The 18,513-nt window shown below is 48.6% G+C and overlaps 3 protein-coding genes across 7 annotated transcripts; 2 read left to right on the top strand and 1 right to left on the bottom strand.

Annotated features, from left to right (window-relative positions):
• The first annotated feature begins 49 nt into the window (after positions 1 to 49).
• Positions 50 to 7,905, top strand: BNIPL (BCL2 interacting protein like). Of its 3 annotated transcripts, XM_030846440.3 has the most exons (10): positions 50 to 588; positions 1,397 to 1,492; positions 1,695 to 1,759; positions 1,970 to 2,194; positions 4,740 to 4,922; positions 5,092 to 5,194; positions 5,358 to 5,489; positions 6,430 to 6,516; positions 6,706 to 6,804; positions 7,266 to 7,900. In XM_030846440.3, exons 1-10 carry the CDS (start codon positions 545 to 547, stop codon positions 7,300 to 7,302), a joined length of 1,071 nt encoding a protein of 356 aa, XP_030702300.1. In that variant the 5' UTR covers positions 50 to 544; the 3' UTR covers positions 7,303 to 7,900. The 3 variants fall into 3 exon arrangements, with proteins under 3 accessions (XP_030702300.1, XP_069900532.1, XP_060155711.1); XM_070044431.1 differs by lacking the exon at positions 1,397 to 1,492 and having other exon boundaries at positions 7,266 to 7,905; XM_060299728.1 differs by lacking the exon at positions 7,266 to 7,900 and having other exon boundaries at positions 6,648 to 6,783.
• Positions 7,906 to 8,077: 172 nt separating this feature from the next.
• C1H1orf56 (chromosome 1 C1orf56 homolog) lies at positions 8,078 to 10,270 on the top strand. Its single transcript, XM_030846444.3, is given in 4 exon segments — positions 8,078 to 8,266; positions 8,268 to 8,359; positions 8,362 to 9,179; positions 10,083 to 10,270. Coding segments are annotated over 4 exon segments (1,017 nt in total). The 5' UTR covers positions 8,078 to 8,180; the 3' UTR covers positions 10,104 to 10,270.
• A 366-nt stretch (positions 10,271 to 10,636) lies between these two features.
• CDC42SE1 (CDC42 small effector 1) lies at positions 10,637 to 18,457 on the bottom strand. Of its 3 annotated transcripts, none has more exons than XM_060299753.2 (5): positions 18,245 to 18,457; positions 14,782 to 15,099; positions 14,148 to 14,258; positions 13,340 to 13,428; positions 10,637 to 10,921 (listed from the first exon to the last, which is right to left on the bottom strand). In XM_060299753.2, the coding sequence occupies exons 2-4, from the start codon at positions 14,833 to 14,835 to the stop codon at positions 13,354 to 13,356; spliced, it is 240 nt and encodes a 79-aa protein (XP_060155736.1). In that variant the 5' UTR covers positions 14,836 to 15,099; positions 18,245 to 18,457; the 3' UTR covers positions 10,637 to 10,921; positions 13,340 to 13,353. The 3 variants fall into 3 exon arrangements, with proteins under 3 accessions (XP_060155736.1, XP_030702309.1, XP_030702310.1); XM_030846449.3 differs by having other exon boundaries at positions 10,637 to 13,069; positions 18,245 to 18,452; XM_030846450.2 differs by lacking the exon at positions 18,245 to 18,457 and adding an exon at positions 18,067 to 18,174 and having other exon boundaries at positions 10,637 to 13,069.
• Positions 18,458 to 18,513: the final 56 nt, after the last annotated feature.

Here is an 18,513-nt window from a genome sequence, read left to right as displayed (position 1 = left end):
TACTGTCTTCCTTCTGTTGACTCTTTTTGGGAATAAGGAGCAACAGTCTTATGTCTCCCCTCATCCTCAGCCTTTCCTTTAATTTGTTTCTTCCAGAACCCTCTTTATAACATACTTCTGTGTCCTTGATTCTGCTTATGCTTGAAGAGTAGGCCCACGATAGTCTTAAAACTAAAATGGTTTCTACCATTACCTCTTTTTTTTTTTTTTAAAGCAGCTTCCAGAAGGTTTTAAGGAGTCTAGAAAATTACCTTCTCTGACTCACCCAAGACTAGCCACTTTAGAATACGTAGTCTCCTCCCCAGAACCCGCCCCAATAGGCATGGTTTCTCTTTTGTGCAAACCTGCTTCTTCGGAAGGGAGGTGGCCAAACCTGTTTGAAGGTGAGGTTACTTACCTCCCTTCCACCCTTCCCTCCTCCTTGGAGGCAAGAGCAACAACAGCTGAGACAGAGAAAAAGGGGATACAGAAGTGTTTGGGGAGCTGAGACATCTGGCTCCCCGACAACTCCAAGTGTTTAAAGGCGACAGGAAGACTTCTGAAGATGGGAACTATACAAGAGGCAGGAGAAAAGACATTGGATCTCGGGTAAGGAAGACGCTGGCTAACTTGATTGGAAGCAAGGAGTGACTAGTCTTAAGGGACTTTCCCACCATCCAGCTCTTTCCAAGTCAAATCTCGGGTTCCTAGAGGAGATAAGACTGTAAGAGAATTAATTTGCAGAGAAGGGATGGAGGTGGCTTTAGGCAGGAAATATCAGTAAGGTATGGGAATTAGGGAACGAGGGAGTCCAGGATAATTCCCTATTGCTTTTTTTTTTTTTAAAGGAAGTTTCTATGTTTTGTTTTTGATAAATTTGCCCCGTTTTCCAGTTTCTAATACCCACCCTCCAGAATGGCCCTCAGGAAAGCTGACCCAGAACTAAGTTAAGGTCCAGGTTCTCTTTCCCAGCAAATCTCCCTTCCTCCTTACCTTCTTCCCCTACCCCTCCGCCGTGGTTTCCCCTCACCACTCCCTAGTGTGGTGGAGGAAAGGCAGGCCTGACTAGGTGACATCTTCCCCAACTTTGCCCAGTGACAGCTGGGCAGGTCTGTCAGGCTCCAGCCAATTGTAATGTGAAAAACCTCTCACCCCTACTGTGCAGGTGGAGCAACTGCCAACAGGTAAAAATAATTAGCTTTACCTTCCATGCCTCCTCTGCTCCTAAACCCAACAGTAGGGGTGATGGCTTTCTAACAAGTGGTGAAGGTGGTAGAAACATCTAGGAGACCAGAGATCTGACTTCTTTTTAAGGCCTGCCCTCTGCTCTGTACCTTCATTACTGCTCTTCATTCCAGTTCCCTTAAGACACTGCCTAGTTTGTCTCATAATAATCTTTTTTTCTGGGAGACTATAGGGTCAGGGAGAATGCAGAAACAGCAGTACTAGGAGCATCCTTGAGACTTGGGGAACTGGAGCTGAAGGAAGACTGGCAGGATGAAGAATTCCCTAGGTGAGGAAGTGTGAGTGAGGCTGGAAAAAGGGAGGGCTGGTCACAAATGGAGGGCAGTGATGGTAAATTGGGACTTGAAGGAAAGAGGTGGGGAAAAGAAAGAAGAGGTGATATCATGGCGGGGACACGGAATTGATAAGTTGATACCAGCTTAATGCCTTTAGCCTATATTTCTTCCCCCTTTTCATCTTTTCCCCTCTAGATTGCTTCCTGAAGAGGCTGACCCTTCTGGAGATCCTCATAATCCTGAAAGAGACTCACAGGCAGGTAGGTAAATTAGAACCCAGGCCTCCCTGATTCTAGTCCAGGGAAGGGTTATGCCACCCTGTCCCTTGTGGTTCTACTTCCCAAATGTCCCGTGTTAGTCCTTCTTTAGAATTCACCCCATATTATCACTTACATAGACAGGAATTGTAACATCCCCCACCAACACAAACCCATCTTTCTCTTCTTTTTTTTCCCCTCCTCCAACCCCAGGAACTCTCAGCACTTTAGCCCTGTGTGGCCAGCGCCCCATGCGTAAGCGTCTTTGTGCCCAAGAGTTGCTACTGAATCTGACTGAGGGACCTGGAGATAACGGAGCCTCTCCCACCCACTCTGTACCTTCCTCTCCTGATGGCAGTTCTGACCTGGAGGTAGAAGAGTTGGAGACACCTTCAGACTCGGAGCAGCTGGACAGTGGACATGAATTTGAACGGGAAGGTGGGAAAGAAAGCTGAAGACTGAGCTGGTAGAAGTAGAGGCCAGTGTTAAAAAAGCTCAGGATGGATTTAATGGGACTGAAGTTAGAACTAATAAGGTGGGGACCAAGAGGGAAGACCAGCAAAATTTCCTCAGAATGGAAAGGTAGAGCTTATTGGTCCAATGTGAGAGTAGTCAGTATAGGGGGAGAAGCGGGTACTTCATTTATTGAGGGAAGTTTTATTGAATAACTGTTAATATTGCTATCATTGAGCTAGAACTGAGTTATAAAGATGAATAAGATAATCCCTACCCTCAGGGAATTCTCTGTTTAGTATGAAGTAAACATATATACAAATAAGTGCAGTTAAAGGTTATGATCTACATGTGTATAGGGTACAGTGTAAGCAGGGAGAAGGCAAAGGTCAGTTCCACCTGAGAGGTGTTAAGAAAGACTTCACAGAGGATGCCATTCTGAGCTTATCAGGTAGTTGGAGAGGCATTCTAGGTGGAAGAAGCAAATTGGGCAATAGCATGGCATGGTGGGGAATTCAGAGTATTAAGTATGACTATTTAGGTATTAAGGAAAACTTTGTTTCTTCTCTACTCACAGCACTTTTGACACCAAAAGTATGGGTTTTCCCCACACCAACCAGTTCTCCAACTCTCCAGACACAAATTGGGTGTCCTACAATTCAGTCACGACACTTAACTGGAGTTAGCACAGACACCACAGGTTAAGGGCTCTCCCACAAGACTGCCCCAGACTTCAGACACCAATCACACATCCAGGTTGTCACCTGTGCATCTGACTGACAGGCGATAAATCAGAGGTGCCTGCCACCTCCTCCTCAGGTTTGATAATTTGCTAAAACAGCTCACAGAACTTGGGAAAACAGTTTACTTACTAGATTACAAGTTTATTAGGAGAGGATACAGATCAGGAACAGCCAGAAGGAAGAAATACATAGGATAAGTTATGTGAAAGGGGGTGTGGAGCTCCGTGGGTGCACCACCCTCCCAGCACCTCCATGTGTTCACCAACCCAGAACCTCTCAGAACCCCTTCAGTTAGGGTTTTTTTATGGAGGCTTCATATGTAGGTATGATTGATTAAATCACTGACCATTAGTGATTTAGCACAACCTTCAGTCTCTCTCCCCTCCTCAGAGGTCAGAGGGTAAAAGTTCCAAACCTCTAATCATGTGGTTGGTTGGCCTGGCAACCAGCCACTCATCCACAGAAGTTTTCCAAAGTCACCTCGTTAACATAAACTTCTGTGGTTGGAAAGGGGCTTGTTATGAATAGGAAAAGATACCTCTTTTACCTTTATCATCAGGAGCTGTTTTAGAAGCCAGGAACAAAACCAAAATATATATTATTATATCACAGAATATAATATATATTCTGTGGCTGGGAGGTGAAGAGAGAATGACAAAAGACTGTGTTAAGTAGGCAAGGGTCAAATCATGGAGGTCCTTGCTGCCACACTGAGTTTAGATTTCATCCTGTAGGCAATGGGGAGTCCCTTGAATGGTTTTAATCAAGGGACTAACATGATCAGATTTGATGGCTTTCAAAAGATTGAAAACAACCTAAAGGTCCATAAACAGGATGTTAGTTCTACAATATTACAGTACATCCATACCATGGAATACTAAATACTAGGCACTATTTTTTAAGATGAAGCAGTTCTTTTTATTGCTATGGAAAGATCATGTGAAATTAGTGAGTATAGTATATTGTATTTTATGTATATTGCCATTTGAGTGAAAAAGGGAGAGAAGAAAAGAAACCTTGCTCTAGCAGTGGTGTAAAGGGTAGAATGGAGGAAAACAGACAAGAGGCAGGGAGATGAGTTAGGAGGCTAGTACTAAGGCCAGATGAGAAAGGCTCAGAACCTGCACCGGGACACTAATAGTGGAAAGAATGATGAAAGTAGGATATAATGGAGATAGATGGAGGAGGATCTGGGGTCCTGTTGGCTTGACGGCTGGTAGAGAAGAAAGAGTCTTGGATGACAAAGGGTTTTCTCTCTCAGGCAACTAGATGGATGGTGTCATTCATCAAGAAAGAATATAGAGAGAGGAGGGAGAGAATGAGTTTGAGTTGCACTTGGAGTCTGGTGACTTGGAGATGACAGAGAAACACAAAATAGTGATGTCCACTCTAGGCATTTAGGGATATGGGTCTGGTGGTAGGAGAGAAGTCTGGGTTAGAAAGGAATCATCGCCTTACTGGCAGTAATTGGATACATGGGAATAAATGAGCTCACCCAAGGAAGGAAAAGCATGGGCAGAAAGAATCTGGAAAAATGGCAAGGGCCATCAACCTACCATAGTGTAAGGTTACCTCCAGGCCATTGTCTAGTGAAAAAGTGAAGATAATGAGTCACAGGAAAGAAACCAGCAAGGGGTTGGGTTGATTGGACAAACTAGGGCTAGAGTCATGGGTAAAAAATGAGGAATTAGATGTTGAGGTAATAAACTCTAAGAATCTGAGGAACTTACAAGATAGTAGAGGTATGTATTCTGCCTTGTTGATCCTTCCCCATCCCTCTTTTTTAGATGAGCTGCCCCAGGCAGAGGGCCTGGGGGCCAGTGAGGCAGCTGAAAGGCTGGGCCAGGATTGTATGTGGGATGTGGCTGGAGAAGATGGTCATCGCTGGAGGGTGTTCCGAACAGGACAGCGGGAGCAGCGAGTGGACATGACCGTCATTGAGCCCTATAAGAAAGTCCTATCTCATGGAGGTAATGGAGGGGTAAGAGCTGTGACTTCTTAAGTAAAATGCCGAAGCTGGAAATTCAGTCATGGGTTCAGAATCCTTCCTGCAACTTCTAGAGACCCTCAGAGTCTCTCAACCTAAACAGATGTACTGTCCATCAATGACTGAATGAGTTTTCCCCTTCTCCTCCTCAGGCTACCATGGTGATGGCCTCAGTGTTGTCATCCTCTTTGCTTCCTGTTATCTACCCAGAAGCAGCATCCCCGACTACACCTATGTCATGGAACACTTGTTTAGGTGAGGTGGAAGGCTTAAAGTGCTCCAGAGTGGATGTTAGAGAGGGAAACATTAAAAAGAACCCCTTCTCTGATCAGTAACTGATTGTAGAGTCTACAGTAATGTGCCTCTCTCTCCCCACAACCCCAAATGCATACCTTCCCTGACAGTTTCATCTCCCCAGGTATATGGTGGGTACTCTGGAGCTGCTGATAGCTGAAAATTATCTGCTTGTTTACCTGAGTGGAGGCACAAGTAGGGCCCAAGTTCCACCTCTGAGCTGGATACGCCGGTGTTACCGCACCCTGGATCGGCGGTGAGCCTCTAGGACAAGAGGGCTACCACGCTCTATCTTATCTTTTTCTTTTCCATCTTTCCATTCTTTCTTCCATTCAATCTCTTCCACTTTTTTTTTGACCGCGCCATGTGGCTTGCAGGATCTCAGTTCCCCGACCAGGGATTGAACCTGGGCCCTGTCAGTGAAAGTCTGGAATCCTAACCACTTGGCCACCAGGGAACTCCCCCTTCCACTTTTCTTTGTCCCTCTATACCCTTTTCCAAGCCTCTCCTATCTTCTGTCCTCTCTTGGAGTCATGGAAATCTAGTTTCAAATCTTGCCTTTATCACTTACTACCTTTATGACTGTGGACAAGTCACTTAACTTTCTGGGACTCAGTTTCCTTCTCTGTAAAATGTCAATGATAATACCTTTGCCACTGAGTATTTGAATCAAATAAATCAACATGGCGCATTGCCTGGCACATGGAAGGCAGCCCTTCCTTTTCTCATAGTCTTGCCGTTTATTTCACTTTTCTCATCTCCATTGTCTTCTTCTCTTGTCTGCCTTCATCCCTGACCCTTATGCCTTTTTTCCTTGATATCCCTTTTCTTCCCTCCGTCTTCCATTTGCTCACTTTCCTCTTCTTGTTCCTTTTTTTTTTTTCTCCTCACTGGTCTTCACCTGGTCATGGAGGGATGGAGGAATGTACAAAAGGAACTATGGGAATGTAGGGCACAGGAAAGAAGTGGGGTAGAGAAGGCCAGGCTAAGGTATTCCAAGAGGAGAGTTTCCTAAAAATGAAGAGGCTAAGCAAGATGGATGGAGCTGAGATTGCAGTTAAAGGAATGGGGATTCCACCCAACTATCAGAGAAATCTAGAAATTAGAGAAGGAAGTTAAAGTACAGAAGGTAGCTCCACCTGATCTTCAGGCATGAAGGTGGAAGGAGAGTTGAATGGTCTCATGTTCTTCTTCAGGCTCCGGAAAAACCTGACTGCCCTGGTGGTTGTCCATGCTACATGGTATGTGAAGGCATTCCTGGCACTGCTTCAGCCCTTCATCAGGTACTAGCTTGGGGGACAAAGACCCCGTTTCCACTCTCCCCATTTTCACAATCAAGATTAAGAACTTCTTGTCCCACCCTGACTCTTTGTAGCCTTAACCACTCTCTACTTATTATGTTTCCCTTTGTAAGGATCTCCAGGAGCCCACTTCCCCGTATAAAACACACTTGGTTGATCCTCTCTTTTTAGTTCCAAGTTCACACGGAAGATCCGTTTTCTGAACAGCCTTGGAGAGCTGGCCCAACTCATCTCCATGGATCAGGTCCACATCCCAGAAGCTGTCAGACGGTGAGTCCTGGCTTAAGGATAAAAGTTTGGGATGGGATGTGTAAGAGCCAACTCCCACTTTCTTAATGCCTTGTTGGAACAAAGGAACTAAAAGACAGAGGCTCTGCTTTCAGAGGCTTCACTGTATCTGGGAAGACTCCATACATGCAGGACACTACTGTATCCAACAAGAACAAATGAAAAAAATTAATCCTATAAGTACATCAAGGAATAAAGGAGTAATCACAGCACAGAATTTAGAGGAAATTCAGACCAGCCCTAGAAATTAAGAATGGATATGTTGGCAGTGAATAGGAGAGAATATCCAGTGGGGGAGTGTTGCTAGAGAGCAAAGGATCCTACATGATGACCGACCCAAGCATCTAATCTACCTCTTCCAGTTCACCTGGCTTCTCTCCCTAAACCCCTGAGTAAAACCCAGTCTGCTCCTGTACCACTTTTTTTCCCTCTCTTTCTCCTAGGCTGGACCAGGATCTCCATGGCTCAGGAGGGACCTAGCATAGGACTGGAATAATGAGCTTAAGAACCAAGCAAAGATATTGATCTGCTTACACCCTAAACCCTGAAACATCTGAGCTGTTTTGTAAATCATCTCATCCTCAATCCCAGTACCACTGGATCTAAACATCTCAATGGGATGTCGTTCCTTCCATGACCCTGACTTCAAAGCAGGGCTCTGAGGTCCAGAGCCTCATGTGCTGGGTGACTTTCATTTCAGCTGGAGGGGTGCATGTTGTGGCATTTTATATAGGAAAGTGCAAAGCTGTGCTGCTTTAGCTGTAGAACCTTGCGCAAATAACCTCCTCTCTTTGAGTCTGAGATCCTTTCCACCTGGGGTATTCTAGCAGTCTGTGAAGGTGACGGGGTGGATGGGGAGGGCAGGTCTCCTGCTGGGAGCCAGGAGTCAGTGCCCTAAATGTTGAAGAGCCATTCTGTTTCCCTTTCCTTCAGTAGTCACGTCTGCTGCCTGTGAGCCTGGGGAGGGGCATTTTCAAAACCTGTATTTTGTCCTCTTTCGTAAATTCAGATCTGTAGCGATTAATAAACTGCGATGAGAGATTCAAGCGCCGCGCCGAGTAAGTGAACTACTCTTTCCCCAACCCCTTACATCACAATCCGTCTGTCCGTTCTGGCACAGGAGTTCTTGCTGCAGAGTTTCCCTGGGATTTTCAGCTGAGCCCCTGGGCCTGCCGGAGCTGACCCGCGGGGAGAGGGCCTGGGGGAGGGGCGTGGCGCGCGCGTCAGAGCCCCCCTCCCCTCCCCCGCGGGCCTAGGTTCTAACGACCCGGTGGGTCGAGAGCCGAAGGGAGGGAGAGAAGGTGGGAGCCCCGGCCTTCCTCACTGGCCTCCCTCGCAGCCCCACACCGCCCAGCCCCATGGTCCCCGCTGCTGGCGCGCTGCTCTGGGCCCTGCTGCTGAGTCTGGGGCCCCGGGCGGCGGGGGTCGAAGGCCTGACTTCGACCGCGGGACAGTTTCCGCTTCGGGGGCCCTATGACCCGCAGCTACCAGACCACCGCCCGGAGCACCCGGAGCGTTGTTTCCCAGAAGATGAGGGTAACATGGAGGATGACGATGACGTCGTGGCCGTGGCCGACAGCCTGGCAGGCCCGGCCGCTGCCGAGCTCTTGGCCTCCACGGTGTCCACAGGTAGCAGGTCGCGATTGTCGGCGGAGGAGGATGGGTCTTTGGAAGAGAGGGTTGTGATTTACGCTAGAAAGAATAACACCGAGTTGGAGACTCGCAATACGACTTCCAGTACACCTGGGGGGCCTAGCCCAGGGTTTACAGCGAATGACCAGGATTCCGAAATCAGGATGAGTTCAAGCCAGCGGCCCTCCACCTGGAAGGCTGATGTGGACCAGCTGCTCTCCGACACTACCCTGAACCAGTGGTCAACAGCACGGTCCACCCCAAACCAGTGGCCACCGCCCTCGCCCACAGCCATGCCAGCTCCCGAGGATCTGCGACTGGTGCCGATGCCCTGGGGCCCGTGGCACTGCCACTGCAAGTCCGGCACCATGAGCCGGACCTGGGCCGGGAAACCGCGTGGCCTTTCGGGGCGCCTGCGAGTTGGGGCGCTGAGCCAACCCCACACTGAGCACCGGCCTTGCACCTACCACCAATGCCCCTGCAACCGTGAGCGGGAGGAGTGCCCCCTCGATGCAGGTCTCTGTCCTGACACCAGCTGCACCACTCAGACCACCACCAGGGCCACCACCACTACTCCTCTTCCCCTACTAGTCAGCCGACTCAGACTCACCCCCTTCATCCCCAGTCTCAGGCCCAACCCAGCCCTTGCTTTTTGGAAAAGGGTCAGGACTGAGCTGGAGGATATTTGGAACAGCCTGTCTACAGTGTTCACAGAGATGCAACCAGTAAGTGTTTAGTGATGAGCCAGCATCTTTGTTAAGGCATCTGAAAAGTCCTGATATCCAGAACCCTGTTGCTAAGCCAGCCAGTGTGTCTGCGTGAGCTATTGCTTATGTTTGGTTTTTGATTCATAAAATGCATTGGTTATTCACATTGTTGTTAGCCATTGATTCCACCCATCATTTCTTGAGCAACTGCTGTTTGGCTATTAGGCAACATGTAGGTCATTAGATGATTATTGACCAAACTGTTAAGATTGTAGATACATAAAGAACTCTTGATGTGGAGATAGTTGATGGATGTGGAAAATTTCCTAGTTTTCAGCTTATTAACGCAGCTTAACAGTAACAGCTGCCAATATCTGAGGTCTTATGTGCACTCTACCTGGATCAGTCCTCACAACACTATGGTATTATTATTCCCACTTTACAGATAAAGAAACAGGGGGTTTACAAAGTAAGTAGCGGAGTCACAGCAGGATTTAAACCAGGTTTGTTTGACACTAGTGCCGATGATCTTAACCACTACTAACCCAAAGAACTGTCCTCCTGGGATTATTCCCAGAAACTTAAGAATTCTCAGGGAAGGACTGTCCTCTACTTTACCAAAAGAGCTACCAAAGTTCCTGATCAACCTGATAAAATATTCTTAAGGTCTCAGGATGACAGGACCTTTGGGGAAAGGAGAAGGACAATAAAATGTATACTTGGTCATTCTGTCAGTTTCTGGTTTTGTCTTTCTCCTTATTGTGTCTAATACCATTATTCAATATAAAAAAGAAGCATAAATAGTGGGCAGCAGTGTTAAGGGAATGAGGGTTTGTGGGGAGAGGGAGATGAGGCAAGGAGGGGAAAAGAATATGGATGTGGTTATATTTTCCCTTTTCTCTATTTCGTTTCCTTACCCAGATAAACAGAAATCGGAGGTAACGGCCATTTCATCCACAAGAGGAGGTGTCAGCATCTCAACCTCTCCTCCCCATTCAATCCCAGCACGCACTGGATATTTTTAGTACAGAAAAACAAAACTAGAAAAAAAATATATTGTTTGGTCTTGTGTCTTTCTACAAAGGTAGAAAGGTGGGGAGACCATAAATCTCTTGAACCTTAAGACTGAACTGTGTAGCTAGCAGCATCTGGCTTGGTCCCTTCCACTATCCCCCAGGATAAAAATGTTGACGTTGCTCATCTTCTTCATTTCCAAAGTTGTTTTTAAACAAGTACTTCTTTAAAGACTTGAAAAATCTCAGATGAATGCCAAGAAAAAGGAACAGGAAGAACAATGAGTTGAGCCCTTGGGAGGTGATGGTTATCTTCTCCTTGCCTTCAGGACACTTGGCCTTCTCTCCTCAGAAAGGGCAAGGTCGGCACAAAATTCCATGACAGCCACTTTCTAGGAGTTGCCTTCATTAACCACGTCTACCCTTTAACCCAACACACACCTGTAGTGATTACTCTGGGACTATTTTGCTTAAACTTTTTTTATTTGAAAATGTATTTAAAAGTCCAACAATTTTTAATATAAATTATGACTCTCAAACCCATTCCCATCACTCTAAATATTGTTAAAGTGATAGTAGCATACACATTAGAGAAGGTAGCTAAAGGTGAGAGAGCACCAAAGAAAAGATTGTGTCTAAAGAATAGGCAGTAGAGGGACTTCCCTGGCGGTCCAGTGGTTAAGACTCCTGCTTCCACTGCAGGGGACGTGGGTTCGATCCCTGGTCCGGGAACTAAGATCCTGCGTGCTGCGTGGTGTGGCCAAAAAAAAAAAGAATAGGCAGTACAATAAGGCTCAAGATCAGGGTGACCGGAGATTCCAGGAGTTCCCCCATCTTTCTGCCCTATCCTGTTAAACCCTTTAGATCTAGTATAACCCTTAGGCTAGTCAGCTACTTTAGGCCAACAAGATGAGCTACTTTCAGAGCAACTAGCTAGACTGGAATTGGGTACATTGGGAATGTATCTCTATAACCAAGCTTAAACACTTAAAAACAAATCTGCAGGAAATACACTGAAATTAGAACCTCAGTCACTATAGGTGGGGGCAAACTGGATGGATGGTGGAGTCAGCAGAGTGGATCTTAGTTCTCACATTCCTGACCCCCCACTACCATCAAACAGGATCCTTCCTGTTACTGAGCTAATGAGATCCCTGCCTTCTCATCTCAGAGCAGACAGGAGCTCATCTGTTCTGCCCTCCTCATCACCCTGCAAGGAAGGGGCCAGAACAAATCACCTGAGATAACTGAAAATGCCTGAAGACCCGACTCCTACATTATTTTCCCACCTAAAGCAGACTCTTCAGCCAGGTGGGCAGTGGGACCTGGTCTTCAGACAAAACTCCCTGAGTCTTATTTGTGTCTGGTTCTAGGACTAGGGCACAGAAACAGAGCTTAAAATTTGGGGAGGATAAGCTGGGGTATCCATGGCTCTACTGTTTTTCACTCCCTCCCTTCCCCAGTCCCCCCATACCCTGTTCACGTCTCCACACTGCAGGAACCCCTCCTCCAGACAGCATAAGGATGGAGAAGCACAGTACACGTCCATCACAGAGACATGAACCCATGCAAGCACAAGCAACACACTGAATAAAGTGTTTGGAGATTATGTGCAGCCCTACTGAGCCTCCTTTACACAGGGCCCTAGTTCATCCATGACTCAGGCTTAGGATGAACAAGTGGAAATCATTTGAGAGAAAAATATCAAGTGGCTCTCAGCTGGGGGTGATTTTGCCCCCTCGGAGACATTTGGCCATATGTGGGGACATTTTTTGTTGTTATAACTAGGGTGGGCCAGGTATGCTGCTAAACATCCTATAATGCACAGGACAGTCCCTCACTACCAAGAATTATCCAGCCCAAAATGTCAAAAGTGCCTAGTTTGAGAAAACTTGCTCTAGAGGTCTTCCGGCTCTCATGCCGGAGGATCTTAAGATCACTCAAGGATGATTGTTTTCAACCTATCTATTTCACCACCACTCCCATTCTCAGTGATCAGTAAGTCTCCCCTGAGACATAACTCCTAGTTTTGCTGCATTCTGGGTTTCTCTCCAAGATCCCTCTTCCTGCTCTCTAGGCCAGCAGGGAGGTGGGCAGAAGGCAGATCCCCAAGACTTCAGGTTAAGACCCACCTCTTAACTCTTATCCAGTGGGAAACAATAAGGCTCCTGACAGGGATGGGGTTAAGGATAGAGGTAGTAGCAGGATGGGGGTAATTAAGAGAACTCATCTTAAATTGAATTTTTAATTAATTTAAAAAAAAAAGGAAAGATCTTAGGAGCCAGCAATGCTACAGAAACATAGGGTTAGAGGCCTACCTAGAGAAAGACCCTGGTATCGGCAGAGAGATACTGAGGGACTGAGTTTCAAGTCTGAGATCTAAAGAGAAAAAGTAGACTAGCCAGTGGTCACCCTCCCAGACCCTGCTTGACGTCTGCTTCAGTTCATTCCAGGATGAAAGATAAGGGCAGGGAGGTAGGGAGCTTCTCAGCAAAGCCGGCTTCAGCTTTGGTAATCTCACCTACCCACCACATTTAAGGAGTTCCAGGTTAAGAGTTTACAAACATATGGCACCTAGACCGTCATTCAGGAGAAGGGAACTCATCCCAAGTTCCCAGAAAACTCCTATCTCAGATCTGATAGTGTCCAGGGCTTCAGCTGAGCTCCTTCTGGCCAACCAGTAGTCACTTGGTCAGTCCTGCTGCCTTGACCCCCATCTCCAGGAGGGGCTACAGCCAGAGGGAGTAGAGGGAGTCCAGCCCCCAAGCCATTTGAGGCACTATTAGACAGATAGGGAAAAGAGGGGCCCTGGGGTTACTGATTCTAGGGGGGAAACTGGTAGGGCCAGCATCTCTTCTGGGCTGGACAGGGTGAAGGCTGGACACACAGTGGAACCTGATTAAAGGAAAAAAAGAAGGAAGATTAGCCTTGAAGAAAACCTTAGGGAGAGGGTACCACCTGGTTCACACTTAACTATTTCCACAGTGTGCTCTTTTTTTCTATTTCTACCTGTCTGCACATCCCTTTCTCTCTGCCTTTCTGGATCCTACCTTTTTGACTCTTCCATTCTAATTTTCTTCCTCCCTTCACTTCCCATTCTCGCAGAGGATCACGGTTCTGAGGCAGGGGGCTGGAGGTGTTGGATGGGTTTCTCTAATCACTCACCAGTCGTATTGGAGCTACAAGCCCCTAGAATTGCTCCACGGTCTGTCTCGGTTTCCCTTGGATCTCATCTGCTCCTGAACTGCACCTGTCTGTGAAAAAGCACACGTGAGACCCTCTCCTAAATCTTCCTATGGCACAGTAAAAGAGCTCCCCTGTGCCCTCCAGGGAAGAGGTTGACCCCATCTCCTTGACAATAAAATCAATCTGAAAAGGTTAAAACTAATCTCTATTGCTCCAAGGGAAGTAAGTCTCAATGCCTCCCTTCACAATGACCTTCATGAGGATGAGACAAAGTGGGTCTTGTACTAGTAAGATCCTCTCACAAAGGACTCTCCCATATTTATCTGTGTTTCATAACTGGTGAAAAGATTCCTTCACTACCTCCAAGCCCATTTCCCTTATTTTGAGAGCAGAAATGCATATTAAACATTACTTAGGATAGAGGTGCTCAGCCTTTTCCCTGTCCCAACACTCCCAACCACAATATGACTTACTGTGGCGCTGAGATAGCAGTTCTTAGTTAATAGAAAGAAGGGTTATGGTTTTTGGAAAAAGCCCTCCAAGTAAGTATTAAGACATATATATCCTCCAACCGATGAAGAAAAATCTGCTAATTGTAAAGACGAGGGAGCCTAGGACAGAGACTTGAAACGCCAGATCTCAGATTTATGCAGCCTGTGACCAGGACTAGAATCCTAGCTTCTTGCTTCCCATTGAGAATTCTGTTATGCCCCCAGCTTGAACTTTCAAAAAAGGGCACAGTTCTAGGTCACAACCTCATATCAACCTCTCCCCATTCCCTTGTTACCATGGCAAGTCCATCTCCAGCACCCATCTCCCCAGAGCCAATGTGAGTCAGGTGGACAAAATTCATTGGTTCCCCAATCATGGTCCGGTCAATCCGTCTCCTCTTCTTCTTCTGATTGGAGAAGACAGGGAGTTACATCACAGTGGAGGAAGGGAAGAGTTGCAAACCACTAAGGGAAAAGCTAAGGGCCTGGTGGGAAAGGGGATACGGCATCATAATAGGGAAATCACTAGGGTATGAAAGGCAAGGTTAGAACAACATAAACAGAGGACACAGGCAGGGTGGTAAGGGCAGTGGCCTGCAGAGTGAACACTGGACAAAGAAAGGACATGTCAAAGTCACCTCTGGCTGATGAGGAAACAGTGGGGAAAACTGACAGGTATTAAGCTCCACCTACAACCCCTGTCCAACTCAAAATGGACAGGAAAAAGAAGTGATAGCTAGGACTGTTCACTTCCTCCATCACCCAGTCCCCTTTATTTCATGTACACACCTGCCAGGCCATAGAAGCTATCCTGACAGAGAAGAAGGCAAGAAGTGTGCTTTTTAGACGGTGGATCCTAGACTGATGTATCTATGTCCCAGTATACGGTAACTGGTTTCTGTGTGGTGGGGTGGGGTGGGGGAGACTTACCGGCTGGGGTTTCTCTACCACGCAGCAGCCCAGTTTGTGCCAAAATTCACTCATGTTCCCCGATGGTTCCAGTTTCACGCCTCTGCCTGAGGCCCCAGAGGGCTCTTGCTCTGGTGCCTTGACCGCCCACTCCTCACTCCCCTCAGGTGTAACAACACCCTGGGTTTACTCAGCTGGACAGGTCTAGAGAAAGTGGAGTCCTTGGAGCCCTTAAGCTGAGCGGTGAAGGTCAGTGTCTCAGACCCTGAGAGACTAGCAAGGTCGGAGAGTGGGGTGGGCAAGCAGGCACGAGGTTACGTCTTCCACAGACCTGGAACCCTGGATGAGCAGAAAGTAAAGAGAGGAGAAACTTTAATGAGAAATCCACTCCCCCACTCTTTGAGAAGGCTCCTGATGAGCCCATATCTTCCTGCTCCCCTGTAAAGGCCCTAGTCCTACAACCAACACTAACCTTCTCCAAACATAAGAACCTCCAAGTCTGACTCTCAGAGAAAGGCAAACAACCAAAAGGGCACCAAAGGGTTACGGAACAGTAGCTGCTGGTACCGACGGAGGGGAGAGGAAGGGGGCTAGAAGCTAGGAAGAGAGGATGGGAGGGGACTAAATGATACTGGCAGAAATGAGCGAAGTTTGGGGGTGCTACAAGCTCCACCTCCCTTCCCCCTGGGTTTAAGGCAGAAGGGGAGGGGCATTTAAGTGACTTTGAAGAGGAAATGGTGGTTTTTTGTTCTCACAAACAAGGCCTCCACCCCGACCCTCCCTTTTTCCCTACCTTACCCTGAACACCTAGATTTTCTTTAAGACCGAGAGGCCTTGACTACCTAGGTCCTAGGTGACCAACTGCAGCATGTTGGAACCTAAGGCTTCCTACAGTGAGGAATTTCTTCCCTCTCTGTTCCCTGCCCTTTTTCCTCCTCATTTCCCTCAACTGAGATCCAACCCCTCCCAGAAGCCATTTAACAGTTTTTTTATTACTTGACCTTGAGATCCTTCCTGAGGGCTGCCTACACTCTGTTTTATCTGTGTTCTATGTCAATGCACTCCTCTGTGTGCACCTCTGTTTGCACATATGTGGCATGACCCTATGTCCACGTGTGTGTCTTGTGGAGATCATCTGTGCACAGGTTGTAGGTACACGTGCCAGGTATCTTCTGTCCCATGAGGAATCTTTTTCCAGCCTCCCCACCCTCTTCGCATGTCCTGTCGTGCCACTCCGCTCTGCCTCACACCCCATAGGGCCTGGGCCTCCCTCCCTCCCTCCTCCCCTCATGCTGTGACCTGTTCTCTCTTCCCTCCTTACCACTTCCACCCCCAATCTTCATCAGCCAACCAGACATGAGGAACTTTCCAACAGCATTAGTGTCCAAGGAAGAAATTCCTCCCCTCTTCATTACTGCCAGCCAGGGTAGGGCACATATAGGTTTCCTCTATTTTCACTGCATTCCCCTAGTGCTATAATACAAGCAACCTCAAAGATTCCAAACAGGGCAGTTTCACGCACATTACACTTTAGCCTGAATAGGAATCTCCCCTCCCTCCAAGATTGGAACCCTGATGCTCTGGCACCCTACACTGATCTAAGAACTGAGAGGGTTTCTTCTCAGCCTTGAGATGAGATCACAGAAACAGTGAGACACAGCTTCTGAGGGATGGAAGGACCCGGGAGTCCAGGCTTTCTCTTACTTCCCTTCCCACCACTGGAGGGGAGGAGTAATGAGACAGGGCGGAAGTCAGAACACGGCTGTCCAGAGAGGGGAGCTGTGGTCAGTGGGGAAGTCAGTCAGTCACAGGGTTTGTCGTGCTGGTGGTGGTGTTGGGTGGTAAGGGTTGGGGGGGTGGGAGGGGATGAAGAAAACAATGAAGAATCAGAGGAAACCCCCAACACTACCAGACACGCTGTACTGAGACTGGACTCTCCCCCAACACCCTCCTTGCTCAAAGCTGAGTGAACAGAAGTGGATGGTGGGAGGGAAAAGGAGAGAAGAGGGGGAGGAGGAGAGAGGGAAAGGGGCAGTGGAGGGAACAAGGACGTTTCTGTTCCTTTTCCACGGACCTGGCCAGGGCTGGGTGGAGGGAAAGTGTGTGTGTGGGACTTGGCATGAAATGACCAATGATGGTGAGAAGTGACCAGGAAATTCCATTCCCTAGGACACAGGACATAAGGGTCTCTGAAACCTGGGGGTGGGGTCAGCGTGAGGAGAAGACTGGTCAGGGTGAACGTGGTGGTGGTGGTGGTGAGGGGGGAGGGGAACAGGCCAGAAAAGGAAGTAAGAGTGATTGGCTGCCACTCTCCTTTAAAATATCTAGAGAAGAGTGGGTTGAGGAAAAATGAAGTCCTCAACTGGTCAGCCCAGGAAGAAGAGGCACCTGAACCCACTACCCACTATTTCAACTCCACAATTAAGGGGAAGGGCTGGGTAAACAGTAGGAGGGGTCAGGATTAGATCGTATAAGGCCATACCCTGACTGCCAAGTAGTGCTGTGACTTGGGCCTGAGTCCCAAATAGGAAGGGTGAAATACAGAGCTGGAAAAGACACCAAGGTCACAGGAGAGCTTAAGAGTTTTAAAACTATTGGGGAGTGAGCAGGAGAATGGATGGGAGAAAGGTTCCAGGGAGGAAGGATGTACAGAGGTAGTTCCCTGGTCCTGTTCTAGCCCCAAACCGGTTTTCCCGGTCCCGCTGACTCCAGCCCCAAGGCCTCCTACCCCGCTGCCTGACAAGCCTTCACAAGAAGCAGCTGGAGAGAAAGAGAAAGAGAATTGAGAAAATGGAGCGGGCAATTCTGGCTATGAGCCCAGGGCTGCAGCTGGTCCCCTATGGAGACCTCCAGACATGAGGGCTGCTGCGGGGCTCTAGAGAAGTGGGGGTGGACCCCAGCTTTCAGTCAAGTGACAGGCATTTGCCCCAGCACCAACCGTGCCCTTCCCCAGGAAAGGTCTTGTGGAGGCTTAAGAGGAAACAGGGCTAGGCCCTCAACTCCCCCTGCCCCATAGGTTCAGTCACATAGGCTCCATTTCTGCCCACCCCCGGACTCTACCCAGAAATTCTCTGCTCCTCCCAAGTTTGAACTAGGATTGGGCCTCGCTGTGAATCCTTCCGACTTTGTCACTGTCTGGCGTGGCTGCTTGTCTCAGATTTAGACCTTCCCGGACCAGCTCTGCTTCAGTTTGCTGGCACACGGCAGCACCGAGGTTGGCGAGTCTCAAAAGAGACCTTTTTCCCACCTCCCGTCTCCCCCCAACACTCCAGACCCGTCTTCCCTTCTGCTCTTCATTGGCCTCACCTGCGCACCGCCGGAGCACGGACAGGGACGGCTCCTCACCCGGCGCACCCCTTTTGCCACCGACCCAGCATCTCGACAGCCTTGGACGCCCTCCTCCCCCACCCCCAGCATCCGGTGCGTCTCCGCCTGACTGGGCAGGCGGGGCGCACGGGCCGAGGGACCGAGTCCGAGGCCTCACCTGCTCTGCTCCGGCATCCAGGCGTCCGGCGCCAGCTGGTGGGGGGCTCCCGCTCGGTGCCCGCCGGCGTGGGGTTCCCGGGCTTGCTCCTCGGCGCGGTGGGGGAGCCGAGGGCGGAGCAGCAGAGGTGCGGCTGGCTGAGGGCGGAAACGGCCGCGACGAGATTACGAAACCCGTCCGGCTGGGAGCCGGGCGCACAGCTCCCCTCCGGACTGAGGTGGCGCTGCAGGACGGAGGGACGTGGGAGGGGCCTCGGAAGCCCCCGAGGG

Source organism: Globicephala melas, chromosome 1, assembly GCF_963455315.2.
Source record: "Globicephala melas chromosome 1, mGloMel1.2, whole genome shotgun sequence".
Taxonomy (NCBI): domain Eukaryota; kingdom Metazoa; phylum Chordata; class Mammalia; order Artiodactyla; family Delphinidae; genus Globicephala; species Globicephala melas.
Note: the sequence above shows the minus strand (reverse complement) of the source record. Positions and strands in the feature narration are given on the sequence as shown.